At 44.7% G+C, this 17,558-nt stretch overlaps 1 protein-coding gene across 1 annotated transcript; it reads left to right on the forward strand.

Annotated features, from left to right (window-relative positions):
• The first annotated feature begins 9,742 nt into the window (after positions 1 to 9,742).
• LOC149439011 (CARD- and ANK-domain containing inflammasome adapter protein-like) lies at positions 9,743 to 15,958 on the forward strand. The gene has a single exon (XM_089659592.1). The coding sequence runs from the start codon at positions 9,907 to 9,909 to the stop codon at positions 12,217 to 12,219; it is 2,313 nt and encodes a 770-aa protein (XP_089515718.1). The 5' UTR covers positions 9,743 to 9,906; the 3' UTR covers positions 12,220 to 15,958.
• Positions 15,959 to 17,558: the final 1,600 nt, after the last annotated feature.

Consider the following 17,558-nt stretch of genomic DNA (forward strand, 5'->3'; position numbering starts at 1 on the left):
CTGCATTCACTGTATCCGCTCTCCCCGGACCCTGCATTCACTATATATGGTCTCCCCGGACCCCGCATTCACTATATATGGTCTCCCCGGACCCCGCATTCATTATATCTGCTCTCCCACAGTACACAGAACATTTTTTAAGTAAATATAAAATAAATTTTCTCTTCAGCAGTATAGAGCAGTTTTGTGACTTCTATCAGTATTCAGCAGAGCACTGGATAAAGCTTGTAGGAGAAGTTTTCATTCTGCTTTAGGACGATGCAGAACCCTGGACCCCTGTCTGGACAATGCTGATTGGCCCTGTGCTGATCACATGCACCCTCCCAAGAGAAAAAGAAATCTCTAGCAATACACACCAAACTGAGCATGTGCAGCTTGTTCCCAAGGCTGTGTTCTATCAGCAGATGGATAGGTGACAGTAGAAGAAGGGGAGGATCAGAGAAGACAGGATAAAACAGCCTTTTTACACAATGCAGAGGATTAACCCCTTAGGTTCCACAGTGAGTATAACAAGCATGCTTTACTGCATCTATAGACTGATTGTACTGCTGGGGGTTTAGGAACACTTTAAAGTGGAGTTCCAGCCGTTTTTGTGTTTATTAAGTCAGCAGCTACAAAAACTGTATCTGCTGACTTACCTCTCCCGGGGTCTCCCGCGCTGTCCCTTCTCTCCTTCTTCTCTCTCCGGCACCGGAATCTCGACTGTGGGCACCAGGCTGTGACAGCTTGCGGCTTCATAGCCGGGTGCCCACTGCGCATGCGGGAATTGCGCTGCGCATCCTGATTGGTCCAGCAGTCTTCTGGGACTTGTGAAGGTTCCGAGGAGACTGCGGGAGGAAAGAGGGGGGCTGAACTTCCAGCTCACTTCCCCGCTGCAAACTGAGCTGAAAGTTGGAGCGGGTACCTTGTCAAAACCAGGTATCTCCCCCAAAAGGTACCAAATATGGCAGTGGAGTGGGGGAGGAGGCAAACAAGCGGAGCTTCCACTTTTTAGGGGAACTCCGCTTTAATGGAACAAGCTGAAGTTAGAAGCTGATTGTACACCATGCACGGCTGCACCAGATTCTGCAGTCTCCAGTTTTAGTAAATCAACCCTATCGTCTCAATGCCATGAAAAAGCCCGGTGAGGGGTGTCAGGGTGTTGTCAGGCATATTCTAACCAGGCTTTTTTGTGGAATTGGCACAGGAAATGCTTCTTTCTGGCAACTCCACCATGCAGCTCATTTTTGTTCAAGTATCATATTGTGCTCCTTGAAACAACCACACCGCCTTTTTCCAGAGCAGCCTGTATTTCTCCTCAGGTTACCTGTGGATTTTTCTTTGCATCCTGAACAATTCTGCCAGTTGTGGCTGCAATCTTTCTTAGTCTACCTGACCTTGGCTTGGTATCAAGAAATCTCAAAATTTTCCACTTCTTAATGAGTGATTGAACAGTACTGACTGCCATATTCAAGGCTTTGGATGACTTTTTATATCCTTTTCCATCTTTATAAAGTTCCATTACCTTTTTACGCAGGTCTTTTGACAGTTCTCTTCCGCTCCCCATGGCTCAGTATTTAGCCTGCTCAGTGCATCCATTGGAGAGCTAACAAACTCACTGATTATTTATACACTGACAATAATCGCAATTTAAAAAGCCACAGATGTGGGGAATTAACCTGTAATTGCCATTTTACCCCGTGTGTGTGTCACGTTGTGTGTCTGTACCAAGGCCGAACATTCCAGGGGGCGGAGACTTCTGATCCGGGGGCGGAGACTTCTGATGCGGACCATTTGATAATTTCTGTTATCATTATGATTTAAAAAGGAGCCAAACAACTACGTGATAGAAATGGCTTCATATCAACACTATCTGTAGCCTCCCTAGCGGTCTGATTATGTCAGTACTTCTGTGCTCAAAGCGGTACATTTTTTTGCATGGAAATATGTAGTTTGTTTATTGTAGGCCTGTAATTTTTAGGAATAACTCACTGAAATCTGTCCGAACAAGAGTCTAGTAAACATCCCGGGTAGGATAAAACTTGAAACACGAAATCATAAATTATAATTTAATAATCAAAAAAATAAATAATATAATAATAATACATTTAATTCAAAAATGTAATCAAACCAAAAACACTGAAATGTGAAATATAGCGCCAAGTTCGCACATCGCTGAGCAAAGTCGCAGAATCGTTTTCAGTGTCTGATGAAGAATTTCCCCCACGAATCATTATCACTCAATTCTGCAAATGGTTCTGATTTACTATCGCTGTTCTCTAGCCGGTCTAAAACCGCGTCTGACCTAAAGGGACGCTTTTTGGACGCCATGGACGTTTCTCAGTTTCCAGGCAGAAAAAACAGTAAAATTGCAGGCAGGGCGCCGGACAAAGCACTCGGGACAAAATGTATGTGAAATGGTTTGATACAGGAATGTTATACTATGTGATTTTAGTGTATTTAGTGAATGTCACTTTTTCACATTTTTTAATTTCCCGCCAGTTCCGTCCCCCGTACGTCCCGACATCGCAGGGAACGGAACCCGGAAGACAGATGCCGGCAGCGGCCGGAGGACATTGCCGGGGACACTGCAGGAGGGACATCGCGGGAGCGCAGAACAAGGTAAGTGATTGAGGGATCCCGGAGCAACGCTGCAGTGTATTCCCGAGTGTAGCTCGGGGTTACCGCTTGTGGTGCTGAAACTTTACCCCGAGCTACACTCGGGAATACCGCCAGGGAGGTTAGATAACAGACAGTTTGTGGCATGATCAGTCAAATTTTCAATATCAATGAATCAACTCTTCTGGGAAGGCCGTCCACAAGGTTTGGACCATTCTTCCAGAAGCACATTTGTCAGGTCAGGCACTGATGTCGGGGGAGGGGGCCTGGCTCGCAGTCTCCGCTCTAATTCATCCCAAAGGTGTTCTATGGGGTTGAGGTCAGGACTCTGTGCAGGACAGTCAAGTTCCTCCACCCCAAACTGGCTCCTCCATGTCTTTATGGACCTTGCTTTGTGCACTGGTGCGCAGTCATGTTGGAACAGGAAGGGGCCATCCCCAAACTCTTCCCACAAAGTTGGGAGCATGAAATTGTCCAAAATATCTTGGTATGCTTAACACTTCCCTTCACTGGAACTAGGGGGCCAAGCCCAACCCCTGAAAAACAACCCCACACCATAATCCCCCCTCCACCAAACTTTACACTTGGCACAATGCAGTCAGGCAAGTACCGTTCTCCTGGCAACTGCCAAACCCAGACACGTCCATCGGATTGCCAGACAGAGAAGCATGATTGGTCACTCCAGAGAACACGCCTCCACTGCTCTAGAGTCCAGTGGCGGCGTGCTTTACACCACAGCATCCGACGCTTTGCATTGCACTTGGTAATGTAAGGCTTGGATGCAGCTGCTCGGCCATGGAAACCCATTCCATGAAGCTCTCTACGCACTGTTGTTGGGCTCATCTGAAGGCCACACCAAGTTTGGAGGTCTTTAGCTATTGACTCTGCAGACAGTTGGCGACTTCTGCGCACTGTGAGCTTCAGCATGCGCTGACCCCGCCCTGTCATGTGACGTGGCCTATCACTTGGTGGCTGAGTGGCTGTTGTTCCCAGTTGCTTCCACTTTGTTATAATCCCACTAACAGTTGAGCGTGGAATATTTAGCCAGGAAATGTCACGGATGGACTTATTGCCCAGGTGGCCACCTATCACGGGACCACGCTTGGAGTCACTGAGCTCCTGAGAGCGACCCATTCTTTCACCAATGTTTGTAGAAGCAGTCTGCATGTCTAGGGGATGATTGTATACACCTGTGTCCATGGAGGGGATTGGAACACCTGAATCACATGATTTGGAGGGCGGGGCCAATACTTTTGGCAATATAGTGTATATACCCATATGGAAGAAAATATATTTGAAATACTACAATTTTGGTCATATTCAATATATTTCAAAATATATTTCAATTAAAAAAAAAAAAAATATATATATATATTTTATTATACATCATCCTGAAGGATCCCATTGTGTGCTTGCAGTTACCGGTGGGAGGGAGAGGAGGGAACCCAGGAGCACTGGGGGGGGGGGCACACACAGGGGGGCCTGGGAAACATGGGGTACCGTATGGTGCACAGGGAGGATGATGGGTGCAACGGAGGAGAAATTACTGGAATCGATCCCGTCTCTGAACACAAGCGGGAGGGAGAGGAGGGGAAGAAGCCAGTCTTCAGCTGCTGCAGAGAGAACCATACAGGGGATCGGTTCCAGTAATTGTTAACCCACCGCGCCAATCACCCTCCCTACGCACATCCAATTTCCCCAGCTGCCTGGGCCCCCCTGCTGGCCTGGGCCCCGTACAGGAGGACTGGTGGTACCCCCTTATCCACTGTCCTGCTCACATCTGCTGCCTTGAAGGGGGGTGCTAAAAATGCTGTTAAATCGTGTGTTTTTAATGCCTCCCCAACTGCTAGTCTGAACGAGCCCTTATAGATCCCCAGACCAGGCCCATGATGGAACAAAATCAACCCAACTCTTTTATAGGATGCAATATTCAGTCTTTTCCGCTAGGTGGCGCTGTAAGCAAACATACACCACACTGTGTGGGGAGAATCAATATAAATACATTTAAAGTGAAACTTTTTTTGTTTTTGTTTTTCACTTAATTAGGCAAAATGGTTGATACCTACAAATTAATAAATATTTATTAGGGCAGGGCAAAAAAAAAAAATATTTAAAAATAAAATAAATAAATAATAAAAAAATGTAAAAAAAAGTGTTGTAGATCAGCGATCACCATTATTGTTACACATTTAAATGTTGCAAGACAAAAATCACGTTTCTGGTGGAGATCAGATTGTAAATTTGCGTAGATCCCATTCAGTATGGAGTGCATACAATATATTTATTCCCATGTAATAACAGCAGGTATTGTATCAAGTTACACAGTTGTAGCAAATTGTTTGCAAACTGCGGTCATTGATTATCCATCCAATGATTACATACAGCAGGTATAGAAAATAATCGCCTCTCCTTAACCCCTCCCCCTCCAGACGATTTACCGCCCCTTCCTGACCAGGCTATTTTTTGCGATACGGCACTGCGTTGCTTTAACTGACAATTGCGCGGTCATGCAACACTGCACCCAAATTATGTTTACGTTCTTTTTCCCCACAAATTGAGCTTTCTTTTGGTGGTATTTGATCGCCTGTGCGTTATTTTTTGCGCTATAAACAAAAAAAGACCGATAATTCTGAGAAAAAAACTATATTTTTTACTTTTTGCTATGTAACCATGTCCAGTAAAAAAAAATTTAAAAAATCAAATTTCTTCATAAATTTAGGCCAAAATGTATTCTGCTCCGTGTCTTTGCTAAAAAAAAATCCCTATAAGTGTAAATAAATTGGTTTACGTGAAAGTTATAGCATTTACAAATGGCGGTATAGATACTGGAATTTTTTTTTTCATTTTTACTAGTAATTGCGGCGATCAGCGATTTATAGGGGGACTGCGGTGGGCATTCTGACACTGGGGGGGGGACTGATTTGGTGTCACTGACATCCCCAGTGACACCAATACAGTGATCAGTGCTTAAAAAAAAAAAGCACTGACACTGTACTAATGGCACTGGGCAGGAAGGGGTTAACATCTGGGGCGACCAAAGGGTTAACTGTGTGCTGTTTTACTATGGAGGCCGTGTGTGCTTCACTGTAAGCACACTGCTTTGTATAATCAAAGAATAAATGGCGAGCGCAAGACAAAAAAATTCTGACACTGGGGGGAACTGACTTGGTGTCACTGACATCCCCAGTGACACCAATACAGTGATCAGTGCTAAAAAAAAAAGCACTGACACTGTACTAATGGCACTGGGTAGGAAGGGGTTAACATGAGGGGCAATCAAAGGGTTAACTGTGTGCTGGGAGTGTTTTACTAGGGGGGTTTACTGTAAGCACACTGCTCTGGATGGCTGTGCAGTATGCCCGAGCTGACAGGGAGGAGGACTGTTAGTAAACAAAACAGTCCTCCTTCCCTTCGGTGATTGTTGGAAATCACCGGGCGGCGGTGAATAATTACTGGACGGGGCACGGTGATAGACAGCTGCGGCCCGCAATGGTGGAGCGGGTAGGGCGTGCGCACGACTTACACGCACCCCCTAGCTGGAAATGCACAATCATGTATATATATATATATGTGTGTGTGTGTGTGATTTTGCGCACCCGTGCCGCCCTGTAGCAGTATTTCTGCTATAGGGCGGTCTGGAAGCGGTTAAAATAATTGCATTTTGTTGTTTCGCAGCCTGAAATGAAGACAGACACGGTTCTTGTTTTATCCAGATGTATTTACTCAGTGCAACTTATAACATCCAAGTGAAAGATACCTCTTAGATTGTAAGCTCTGTGGAGCCGGGGCCCTATGATCCCTCCTGTATTCAGTTGTATTGTAATTGTACTGTCTGCCCTCATGTTGTACAGCGCTGCGTAAACTGTTGGCGCTATATAAATACTGAATAATAATAATAACACCAACATGTCATAAAAAAACAAAAACAGAATCACTGAGCTGAAAAAAGGATCCCCCCCCACCCCCCCGTGTCAGTATTTTTTTTAACCCCCTTTTTCTTTAATTCCAGCCTTTAGTCTGTTGGGATTTGTCTCTACCAGGGGCGGACTGACAACTCATGGGGCCCCCGGGCAATAGGGGATCATGGGGCCCCTGTGTCTTTGCCCACACTCAAAAAAGCCTATGAAAAAGGTACCAGGGGCATCTCATGGGGCCCCCTACTGACCCCGGGCCCTCGGGCAGTGCCAGAGTTTCCAAATGGTCAGTCCGCCCCTGGTCTCTACTAATCTACTACATCTTAGACATGTGCAACATGAAAAAATTTGTTTTGTTTCAGTTTGATTCGGTATTTCGTTTTGTTCGATTAGTTAAATTTGTTTAATTAATTTTTTGGAATTCGCTTTGTTTATTCAAATTCAACCGAATTTGAAATTTCGAATGGATTTGAAAACAATTCTAACGTTCCAATCCGTAATCCACAACCCATATGTGTTTTTGATGGTATATGGGGCCATATGAAGAGTTGCATGACCATATTGGAAATTTCTATTTCAGCAAAACTTTCACAGTGCCTTTGTTAATCACGTCACCATACAGCAGCTCACAATTATTTGTAAATTAATTGTAAATCAGTCTTTTCTAATCTGTTTCTATTCTTTTCTATTATTTTATATTCTAATGTATTCTGTTTGAATTCAAATTCATTCTATTCAAAATTTGAATTTCAGAAGGCAGTTATATTCTTTCTATTTTATTCTATTGCTTTTCTATACTATCTTATTCTATTCTTTGATTTTCTTTTCTAATCTTTACTATTCTATTCTTTGATTCTCTATTCTAATCTTTACTATTCTATTCTTTGATTTTCTATTCTATTCTAATTGATTCTATTCTATTTTTTTATTTTCTGTTCTAATTTGCTCTGTTTTACTCTTTATTTTTTATTCTATGCTTTGATTTTCTATTCTATTCTAATTGATTCTATTCTATTTTTCTTTGTTTTACTCTATTATTTTTTATTCTATGCTTTGATTTTCTATTCTATTCTAATAGATTCTATTATTTTCTATTCTTTTATTTTCTGTTCTTTTTTCCTCTATTCCTTTCTAGTCTATTTTTTTCTATTCTTTAATTTTCTGTTCTGTTTTATTCTTTTCTTGTTTTCAATTTCAAATTGGTTTTCGAATTTGTTTTCGAATTTGAATTTGTTTCGAATGTGTTTTCAAATTCGAATTCATTTGAATTTAGTTTCTGTTTATCAGATTAGTTTAAATTGGTTACTATTGTAATTTGGAATTCGGATACGTCCAAATCTCCGAATAACTGAACATTTGTCTGACTTTCGATTAGGAACAAAACGAACTGCACATGTCTAACACATCTAGATCTTTGCAATATTTGCCCGCTCTTCTTTGCAGAACGGCTGAAGTTCGGTTACATTGGATGGGGACATTTGTGGACTGCAGTCTTCCAGTCATTCCACAGATTTTCAATGGGGTTGAAGTCTGGGCTCTGACTAGGCCATGCAAGGACATTCCCCTTCTTCTCCTCCAACCACTGGGGGGGTCATTGTTGCGCTGTGCTTTGGCTCATTGTCATGTTGGAAGGTGAACCTTCTTCCCATTGACATCTTTCTGGCAGAGGGCAGCAGATGTTCCTCCAGAATGTGACGGGATTTTGCCCCATCCATTCTACCTTCTATCCTGACAAGTGCTCCAGTCTCTGCTGCAGAGAAACCCCCCATAGCAGGATATTCCCCCCTCCATGCTGTACTGTAGGAATGGTGGGATCTGGATGGGGAGCTGGGTTGGATTTCCACCAGACATATTGTTTAGTGTTGAGGCCGGATCATTCCATTTCAGCCTCATCTGACCAGAACACCTTTCTCCATGTGACCTCAGAACCTGCTGTTAGAAACCACGGGGCCCTATACAGCCACCCTGACAGGGCCCCCGTCAAAAAACACAGTTTACTATACTTCAGTTATGAATGAACACAGTGAGTGATTGGTACCAATCACTCATTGTGTTCATTCGGGTAAAGAAAGGGCTGATAAATGTGACATATTTACTGGAACCTTCCCCTGCTCTCCATCCTGAAGGATCCTATTGTCCTAGTGCCGTGGCAACAAAAGGAGGGAAGCCGGCAGCACTGTGGGGGCACACAGGGGGGCTTGGGCAACAGGAGGAAATGTATGGTGCACAGGGAGGGTGATGGGTGCGGTGGGGGGATTATTGGAACTGATCCCCTGTATAGCTCTCTTTGCAGCAGCTGAAACGAGAGGAGAGAAGCCAACTTTCAGCTGCTGCAGAGAGAGCCATACAGGGAATCAGTTCCAATAACTGCCCTCTCCCCTGCCATGCCGATCACCCTCCCTGCCCACATCCAATTCACCCATCTGCCTGGGCCCCATACAGGAGGACTGTTGGTACCCCCTTATCCACGGCCCTGTATGTGTGTGATACCAGAAAACTTCTAGATTGTAAGCTCCAAGGAGCAGGGCCCTCGAACCCCTCGTGTATTGTATTGTTACTGTACTGTCTCATGTATTGTCTCCCGTTATATTGTAAAGCGCTGAGAAAACTGTTGGCGCCAGAAATCCTGTATAATAATAATAATAATATTCTTTTCTGAATATTCCATTACATTTCTGTACATTTTTATGGAGTTGTAAATAAAGAAAACTGTATTATATTTAAAAAAATTGTTGATACAAAGGACATTTTGTAAAGTCCCAGTTTTTATTGAAAAAAAATTAAAAATTATATATACTTAAAACCACAACTGTTGATAATAATACAAAAATGGAAGAAAAAAAAAAAAGATTGACTTTAAAAAATCCAGTAGAGCCTTCACCAGCCTCCTGTCTCCCTGTCTTGGGACTAGCAGTTCCCCATTACTAGGCTGGGTCCTACTTTTTACTATATTGTCCTTTTTATTTTGCCATATATTTCATTTTCTTTATGCTGTTTTTTTGCTACAACTGAGGCATTTGGCTTTTGTCTGCTTATTCATACTGTCCTGTTTGTGTCTCAATGTCCCGGTGTCCTCCCCTCTCACCCAGAAGTGTCCCCGTCTCAGCCTTTCAATAGAGTTTTTGCAATCACAGCAACAGTAACCAAGCTGTTGATTTAGTTTGCTAATCTAGACAAACTGCATTACTTACTTCCTACCCGGCACAAACAAACACAACCTGCCCAACAATGGACTGCGGAGCAGTTATGTGTGTGAGATACTATTTCTGAAATCCTTCAGGAGCTTAGAGCCATCATGATCTTTTACTCGCTTCTCTGGACGGTATTGTGTACAGGTCGTCAGGTTCCTCAACATTTCAGAGCAGAGGATTCAAGGAACATCTAACTTAAAAGGATGACGACTGCTGTCCACCTGCCACCGTTCCCTTTCAATGGATCCTTCACCAACCCGTACGCTGTTGATGTGGTTAAGACCATGAAAGATGAACTTATTGAGGGAATTCGAGATCCTGACAGCCTCATCTCCTGGCTGGTGGACCATGATGTCTTCACTCCAGATAAAAAAATGATTATGTCCTACTACCGGACCAGGACTGAGAAGAACTCCAGGCTGTTGGACATCCTCATGTCTAAAGGTGAGCGGGCTTGTCGCCTTTTCTTCTTCCCATGCCTTAAACAAATTGAGCCCAACCTATACAACAGCGTTAAAAGTTATGTCAACCATTTGAACGAATCAATTCGAGATGGCAGGAGACAGCTGGTGGGGTATTTGTTGGAAAAAGACAAAGACTATAAGGAGATCCTGGTTAAGGAACCTCCAGAGAAGGTTGCTCGCAAAGAGAGCATGCCACAAAAAGCAAGTACCCCGGCTGCTAAACCAAGACCAGCTGATAAAGTGAAGGAAAAGAAGAGGCCACATTCCGAAGCCCCTAAACCAAAGGTTGTAAGTTCTGAAGGGGTTTTTGATGCAGTTAGCAAAGGAGATCTCTCCTTGTTAGAGTCCCTGTTGAAGGATTCTGATATCAATGCTGTGAATTCATCTGGAGAAACTTTATTGCACGTGGCAGCGTCTAACGGCCACGTTCCCGTGATCGAATACCTAATTTTCAAAGGGGCAAAAGTGGACGCAAAGGACAGCAAACGCAGGGCACCACTTCACAGAGCAGCTGAGAATGGTCATGAGGAAGCGGTGAAGGTCCTTCTCCAAGCTGGGGCAAATATTTATTCCCAGGATGCCGATTCACTCACCCCCTTGCATCTAGCTGTGCAGAATAATCATCAGAATGTTGTCAGGCTTTTTCTCCAAGAAGAGGGGAAGCGTTACAAAAACAGGACCAACTTTTTGCACATGGCAGCTGCTAAGGACAATAGCAGACTGGTACAAAGACTCTTAAAGAATGGGGCCCCTGTTGATGCCACGGATGAAAAGAAACAGACCGCGCTGTTCCATGCAGTCGCTGGGGGTCACGAGGCAACACTGAAAGTCCTCCTAGAAGCTGGGGCCAATATCGACGCCAGTATAATTGACGCAGCGTTCAAAACGAACAATGAGCACATTTTTGGCCTCCTCTTGGAATATTCCAAAGGACTGTCCCCTGACACCCTGGTCTCCGCCATGTTTAAAGCCGTCAAACTAAACCTTTACGGCATCATAAATGCTTTGGCTGACAAAGGCACCGACATCAATGCCAAAAATGACATCCAGTACACGCCGCTTCTCCTGGCAGCGGAACTTGGGAAAGCGGAGTCAGTTCGGGCGCTCATACAGAAAGGGGCAAAACTGGACGAAAGGACACCAAACCTGAACACTGCATTACATCTAGCCGTCCAAGGAGGAGATGTCTCCACCACAAAACTTTTGCTGCAGAAAGGCATGAAGGTCGATTTGCCAGGTCCCGGTGAACAGACACCTTTGCACGTGGCGGCATTTCATAACAAGCGTGAAATGAGCGATATTTTGATCGAAGCAGGAGCGAACGTCAATGCTGCCACTAAGGAGTCAGTCACCCCTTTGCACATTGCCAGCCAGAGGAACAACCTGGATGTTGCCGAGAGTCTTGTGCAAAACAAAGCCAATGTTAACGCCAAAGACAAACACTCGCGGACGCCGCTGCACTATGCTGCAGAGGGAGAAGGCAACAATCTCACGGAGCTTCTTCTTACAAACAAGGCTGACCCTAATGTCCCAGACAAAGACAAGAAGACCCCACTCCATGTTGCTGCAGCTGCAGGGAATTTTGGTGCCGTGGAAGCCATGTTGACCAACAAGGCCAGGTATGGTGCCAAGGACATGGACGGGTGCACGCCTATCCACTATGCCGTCATCTCCGGCAACACAGATATTGTAAAGTCACTCCTGAAAGCTGCAAAAAACAAAAGTTTAGAAGATAAAAATATCTGGAGGAAAACACCCTTGCACCTTGCTGCTGAACATGGCCACAGTGACCTAGTCAACCTGCTGCTAACCAATGGGGCGGTCATAGATCCCCTGGACGGTAACAGGGACACGCCGCTGCACTGCGCCTGCCGATCTGGGCACCTGAGATGTGTGCAGACCCTGGTAAACTGGACACAGGGCCAGAAAGCTAATCTACAGGCCACCAACAGCTTAAAGAAGACCCCCCTTCAGGTAGCAGAAGTTGGAACCACTGACAGCCACCAGGAAATAGTGATTTTCCTGAAAAAGAAAATGCTGATTACTAAATAGGTTGGAGCCTAAGGCTGGCCATACATGATACACTCTGATTGTCCAATCTCCTTTAGATCTACTAACAGGGCCTGTTTTATCAACCCATTCAATCTACATGCAATCAGCAGGTCCTACATAGTTATTGGTGGACCTAAAGGAAACTGTATACTCTGATTGCATTGTGTATGGTCAGCTTAAGGCACGGGTGGCAAACTGGCAACCCTCCAGCTGTTTCCAAACTACAAGTCCCATGAGGAATTGCAAGATTGACAGTTACAAGCATGACTCCCAAAGGTATGGCATGATGGGACGTGTAGTTTCGCAACAGCTGGAGGGCCGCTAGTTTTACACCCCTGGCTTAAGGCCACCCATGGCACACAATAGCAGTCTGGACTTTTATTGCCCTTTTCCTTAGTGGTCCCCCTCCCGTTATAGAGCATTTTAGAAAAACATAGGTTATACATACATGTGATGGTGATCAGTGGGAAGAATGCTCCTTACATTAGTGGTCATTGGGAAGAATGTCCCTTACATTGGTGATCAGTGGGAAGAATGCTCCTTACATTGGTGATCAGTGGGAAGAATGTCCCTTACATTGGGGGTCAGTGGGAAGAATGTCCCTTACATTGGGGGTCAGTGGGAAGAATGTCCCTTACATTGGGGGTCAGTGGGAAGAATGTCCCTTACATTGGGGGTCAGTGGGAAGAATGCTCCTTACACTGGTAGTCAGTGGGAAGAATGCTCCTTACATTGGTTGTCAGTGCAGAACAAACAACTTACATTGGTGGTCAGGGTAGAAAAAACTCCAGATTGATGGTCAAGGTAGATGTAACCCCTAATATAAGTGGCCAGTCGAGAAGTAAACCCTTACAGTATTGTCAGAGTAGAAATAACTGCTTACATTGGTGATCAGTGGGAAGAATGCTCCTTACATTGGTGGTCAGTGGGAAGAATGCCCCTTACATTGGTGATCAGTGGGAAGAATGTCCCTTACATTGGGGGTCAGTGGGAAGAATGCTCCTTATATTGGAGGTCAGTGGGAAGAATGCCCCTTACATTGATGATCAGTGGGAAGAATGCCCCTTACATTGATGATCAGTGGGAAGAATGTCCCTTACATTGGTGGTCAGTGGGAAGAATGCCCCTTACATTGGTAATCAGTGGGAAGAATGCTCCTTACATTGGTGGTCAGTGGGAAGAATGCCCCTTACATTGGTGGTCAGTGGGAAGAATGTCCCTTACATTGGTGATCAGTGAGAAGAATGTCCCTTACATTGGTGGTCAGTATAATGGTGAACTATACATTGGTGGTCAGTGTAGACATGGGCCCTTACACTGGTTGTTGATGAACAAGTGACCCCTTTTATTAGTGGTCAGGGTAGGAGTAACCCCTTACATTGATGGTCAGTGTAAGCAAGAGATCAACCTGCCACTGCTCTCTTCTCAACCTCTGGAGGAACCTCAAGTTTCCTCAAAACCCTGGTTCAGAAAGGTTCCTTTAATGTATAGCCATCAGTTTGCCTATTCAGAATGAAGTAACAGGATCTCTTCATATCCCACCTCCATTGTTACTAATACCTGCTCCTGGCTTTGCTCCTCTGGATCTTTATTTCCCAGCCAGAGCCCCTGGAAATACCCGGTACCTTCAGGTACAGTGAGGCATGTGACCTTCACCTCCACTGACTTGCACCTAAGTAGTCGATTGCCCGACCCAAATACTATCAGGTGGGTGCACAAGTAGATCCTCAGCCCTCCAACGTGGGTAAGGCCGGTATTAGTAGCAGAGGCGGTGGGCAATAAAGAGGACCTGTTAATTTTCCCTTAATAGGCAAAAAGAAAGAGAGGCTAACTATAGTGTCCCTGTATATAAAAGGTGAGTAATATTTGCAACTCAAATGCTTTTCCCCTGGCTGAACTATGCCCATTGCTGGTGTCAGACACAGTGACAACAAGGGAAAGCATAGCGCACGGTGGGGAACACAGAATCTGACACCCCAGTGCTGGATAGCAGTAGTAGCCATAGTTCAGCGAGAGCGAATACTGCAGTCCCTGGAAAGGTATAATGGTCATGGACACCAGGACGCAGTGCACTGCAGCGCATGCAATTTCACTTCTTGAGGGGTCACCTATTCAAAATTCATGGGCTGTAATGCACAAAAACTAGGTTCTGCTGCATTTTTGGTGGTGGTGCACTGTGATGCAGCTGTGTACTGTACATGCATTGGGGTGCTGCAACGTGCGGTACCTTGTGCGTTTCCTATGCAGCTGTGCACTGGACATGCATTGGGGTGCTGCAACGCGCGGTACCTTGTGCGTTTCCTATGCAGCTGTGCACTGGACATGCATTGGGGTGCTGCAACGCGCGGTACCTTGTGCGTTTCCTATGCAGCTGTGCACTGGACATGCATTGGGGTGCTGCAACGCGCGGTACCTTGTGCGTTTCCTATGCAGCTGTGCACTGGACATGCATTGGGGTGCTGCAACATGCTGTACCTTGTGCGTTTCCTATGCAGCTGTGCACTGGACATGCATTGGGGTGCTGCAACGCGCGGTACCTTGTGCGTTTCCTATGCAGCTGTGCACTGGACATGCATTGGGGTGCTGCAACACGCGGTACCTTGTGCGTTTCCTATGCAGCTGTGCACTGGACATGCATTGGGGTGCTGCAACACACGGTACCTTGTGCGTTTCCTATGCAGCTGTGCACTGGACATGCATTGGGGTGCTGCAACACACGGTACCTTGTGCGTTTCCTATTTGATGAATGTACGATTTTATCTACAGAGATTATTCTTGTCTTTGCAAAAATTGTGTCTGTGTTGCTGTTGAAGATTGCTCCTCACGTACCCCCGGTTCACATATATGCGGCCGTGCGGGCCGCGTTTTGCGCAGGCACGAGAGCCCATTCATTTGAATGGACTCCTGTGCCCCGTAGGGAAGAAGTCCCTGCACTTCTTCTGAAAACACACCCCGCACGGGAACTTCGGTTCCAAGTACAGCTGCGTTTTCCAGTGCAGGCGACATGCCATTAGAACTAATGGCACCTGCCTGCGGGTCCCCATTCCTCTGTGCGGGTGGTGCGGTTGCACGGATTTTCGTGCGGATCCGCAGCCGCACCACCCACACAGGTGTGAACCTAGGCTTACTCCCTGGTGAGATGTTGTCAGGAGGGCAGGAAGTGAGGGCAAATCTCTCTAATGGAGCCCCAGAGAGCAGTAAAGGCCCAGCAGAAGTTCTAACCCTTCCCCACTCTATCCACAACTCAGAAAAAAAGGTTTGCTTTTAAAGACAAAGGATACAAGTACGTGTTTCAAACAATTGCAGCTTTAATAGGGTTAAAGTGGATGTCCAGTTAACAAAAAACTGGCTACGCCTTGTGGCAGGGTTACCTGGATCACAAGAACAGAATTCCAAATACATATATATTACAACTGCATTTAAGTGTCTGGCAAAAGTCCCATTTTTATTTACCTGTGCAACCAACTGTATGGCGATTATTGTCATTGTTTTGCTTTGATTATTGCAGTGCCAAGTTTCATGTGTGGTGCAGTGCTTTTGTACAACCAGCAGATGTCACTGTTGATGTTAATAAAGTCTATAGAATAAGTACATACTTTGCATAGGACAAAGAGCACAGTGACACCTACGGGTTATGAGAAGGTACTACACTGCTTCAATCAATACTTTTCTAATGTTTCTTTGTGCAGTTTAGCACGGTTTACAATTCATGAATAATTAAAGAAAATGCATACAAAAAGACTGCTTGGTGGTATGTAAGCTCATAGGTAGCAGAGTGATGCATCACATCTTAATTTAAAGTACCTAATCGCTGAAATCTCATATAAGCTTTAACACGTTCATGTCATTTCAAAGGTAAAATATCATTACAATAATACATTGCAATCCTGCCATAAAGGTCCTTGTTTAGGCACTTCCTATAAGGGGGTGACAACACGGGTCACTGTCCCAGTCTCCCAATTATGTGTTGTCACCCGACCAGGGGCGGACTGACAACTCATGGGGCCCCCGGGCAATAGGGGATCATAAGGCCCCTGTGTCCTTGCCCAAACTCGATAAAGCCTATGATAAAGGTACCAGGGGCATCTCATGGGGCCCCCTACTGACCCTGGGCCCTCGGGCAGTGCCCGAGTTTCCAAATGGTCAGTCCGCCCCTGCACCCGACTGTGACAAGGGTTTCTGGTGGAGACGATAAGTGGCCAATTTAAAACATTACACAGACAAATTCCACTGTTGTTACCATCAGGAAACCCACCCTGAGGAATATCATGCAGCTCTGCAGTGCATGTAGACAGGAAGTGGTTGCAATGAGGCTGCAGGAGATTAGCAGCATTGAGATATAAGAGAGGATAAAAAAAAGGTGAAAACTGAAATTTTATTCAACCAAATCAGCTCTCAAACCATTCATGACAGCTTGCTTTCCATTCATGACAGCTTGCTTACTGTTGTGATGCACTGATTGGCCCACAGCTATCACATGGTACCTGGCGCCCTGTACCATGTGATTAGCTGTAGCCAATCACAGCATCACAATAGTAAGCAAGCCGTCTCATGAATGAAAGCCATTCATGACAGGTAAAACTATTGCTTTTAACAGTGACCATCACTGTATAAGCAATAACAGTATAACAAAATAAAATCCCAAATTGCCCCTGGAGTAGTACAGTGTCCCCACGAGGACATTTTGAAAAAAATAGTAAAAAAAAAAAAAAGTTTTAGAAATGTATTAAAAAAATTAGTATTTTTCTTTTGTCTACATACTGTCATTAGTTAGTATCCCTGACCACCGCCACACCAGACATATGATGACGCTGTACTGCTCTGGTGACAGTATGTAAAAATAAAATTGTGAACAAAACACAAATTTTATTTATTTTCTTCAATGTCCCGAAAATTTTTTACAAAAAATTACAACTTCCAAAAACTTGCCATGCCTCTTACTAAATACTTTGGACTGTCTACGTTTTGCTTTTTCAACATTTTCTGTATTTTTTTTTTTTGTTTATATGGTAAAAAAATTAAAAACCCAGTGGTGATCAAATAACACCGAAATAAAGCTCTATTTGTGTAAAAAAAATTACATCAATTTAATTAGGGTATAGTGTTGCATGACCGTGCAATTGCCAGCTAAAGTAGCACAGTGGTGAATAGCAAAAAATGCCCTGGTCATGAAGGGGATAAAAACTTTATTGTTTCATTACCTAAAGCCTATCTCCAGGGAAATAAATAATGCTCTCTTGCAAGGGGTCTGCCCCCCCCCCCCCCACACTGCAGGAAGTAAATGCTTGTTTAGGTTTAGGGGGGGCCACAAAAAGCACTTTTATGTACCTGGTCCTCCA

The sequence above is a fragment of the Staurois parvus genome, unplaced genomic scaffold, assembly GCF_062004578.1.
Source record: "Staurois parvus isolate SC_StPar_1 unplaced genomic scaffold, SC_StPar_1.0 ptg001167l, whole genome shotgun sequence".
Taxonomy (NCBI): domain Eukaryota; kingdom Metazoa; phylum Chordata; class Amphibia; order Anura; family Ranidae; genus Staurois; species Staurois parvus.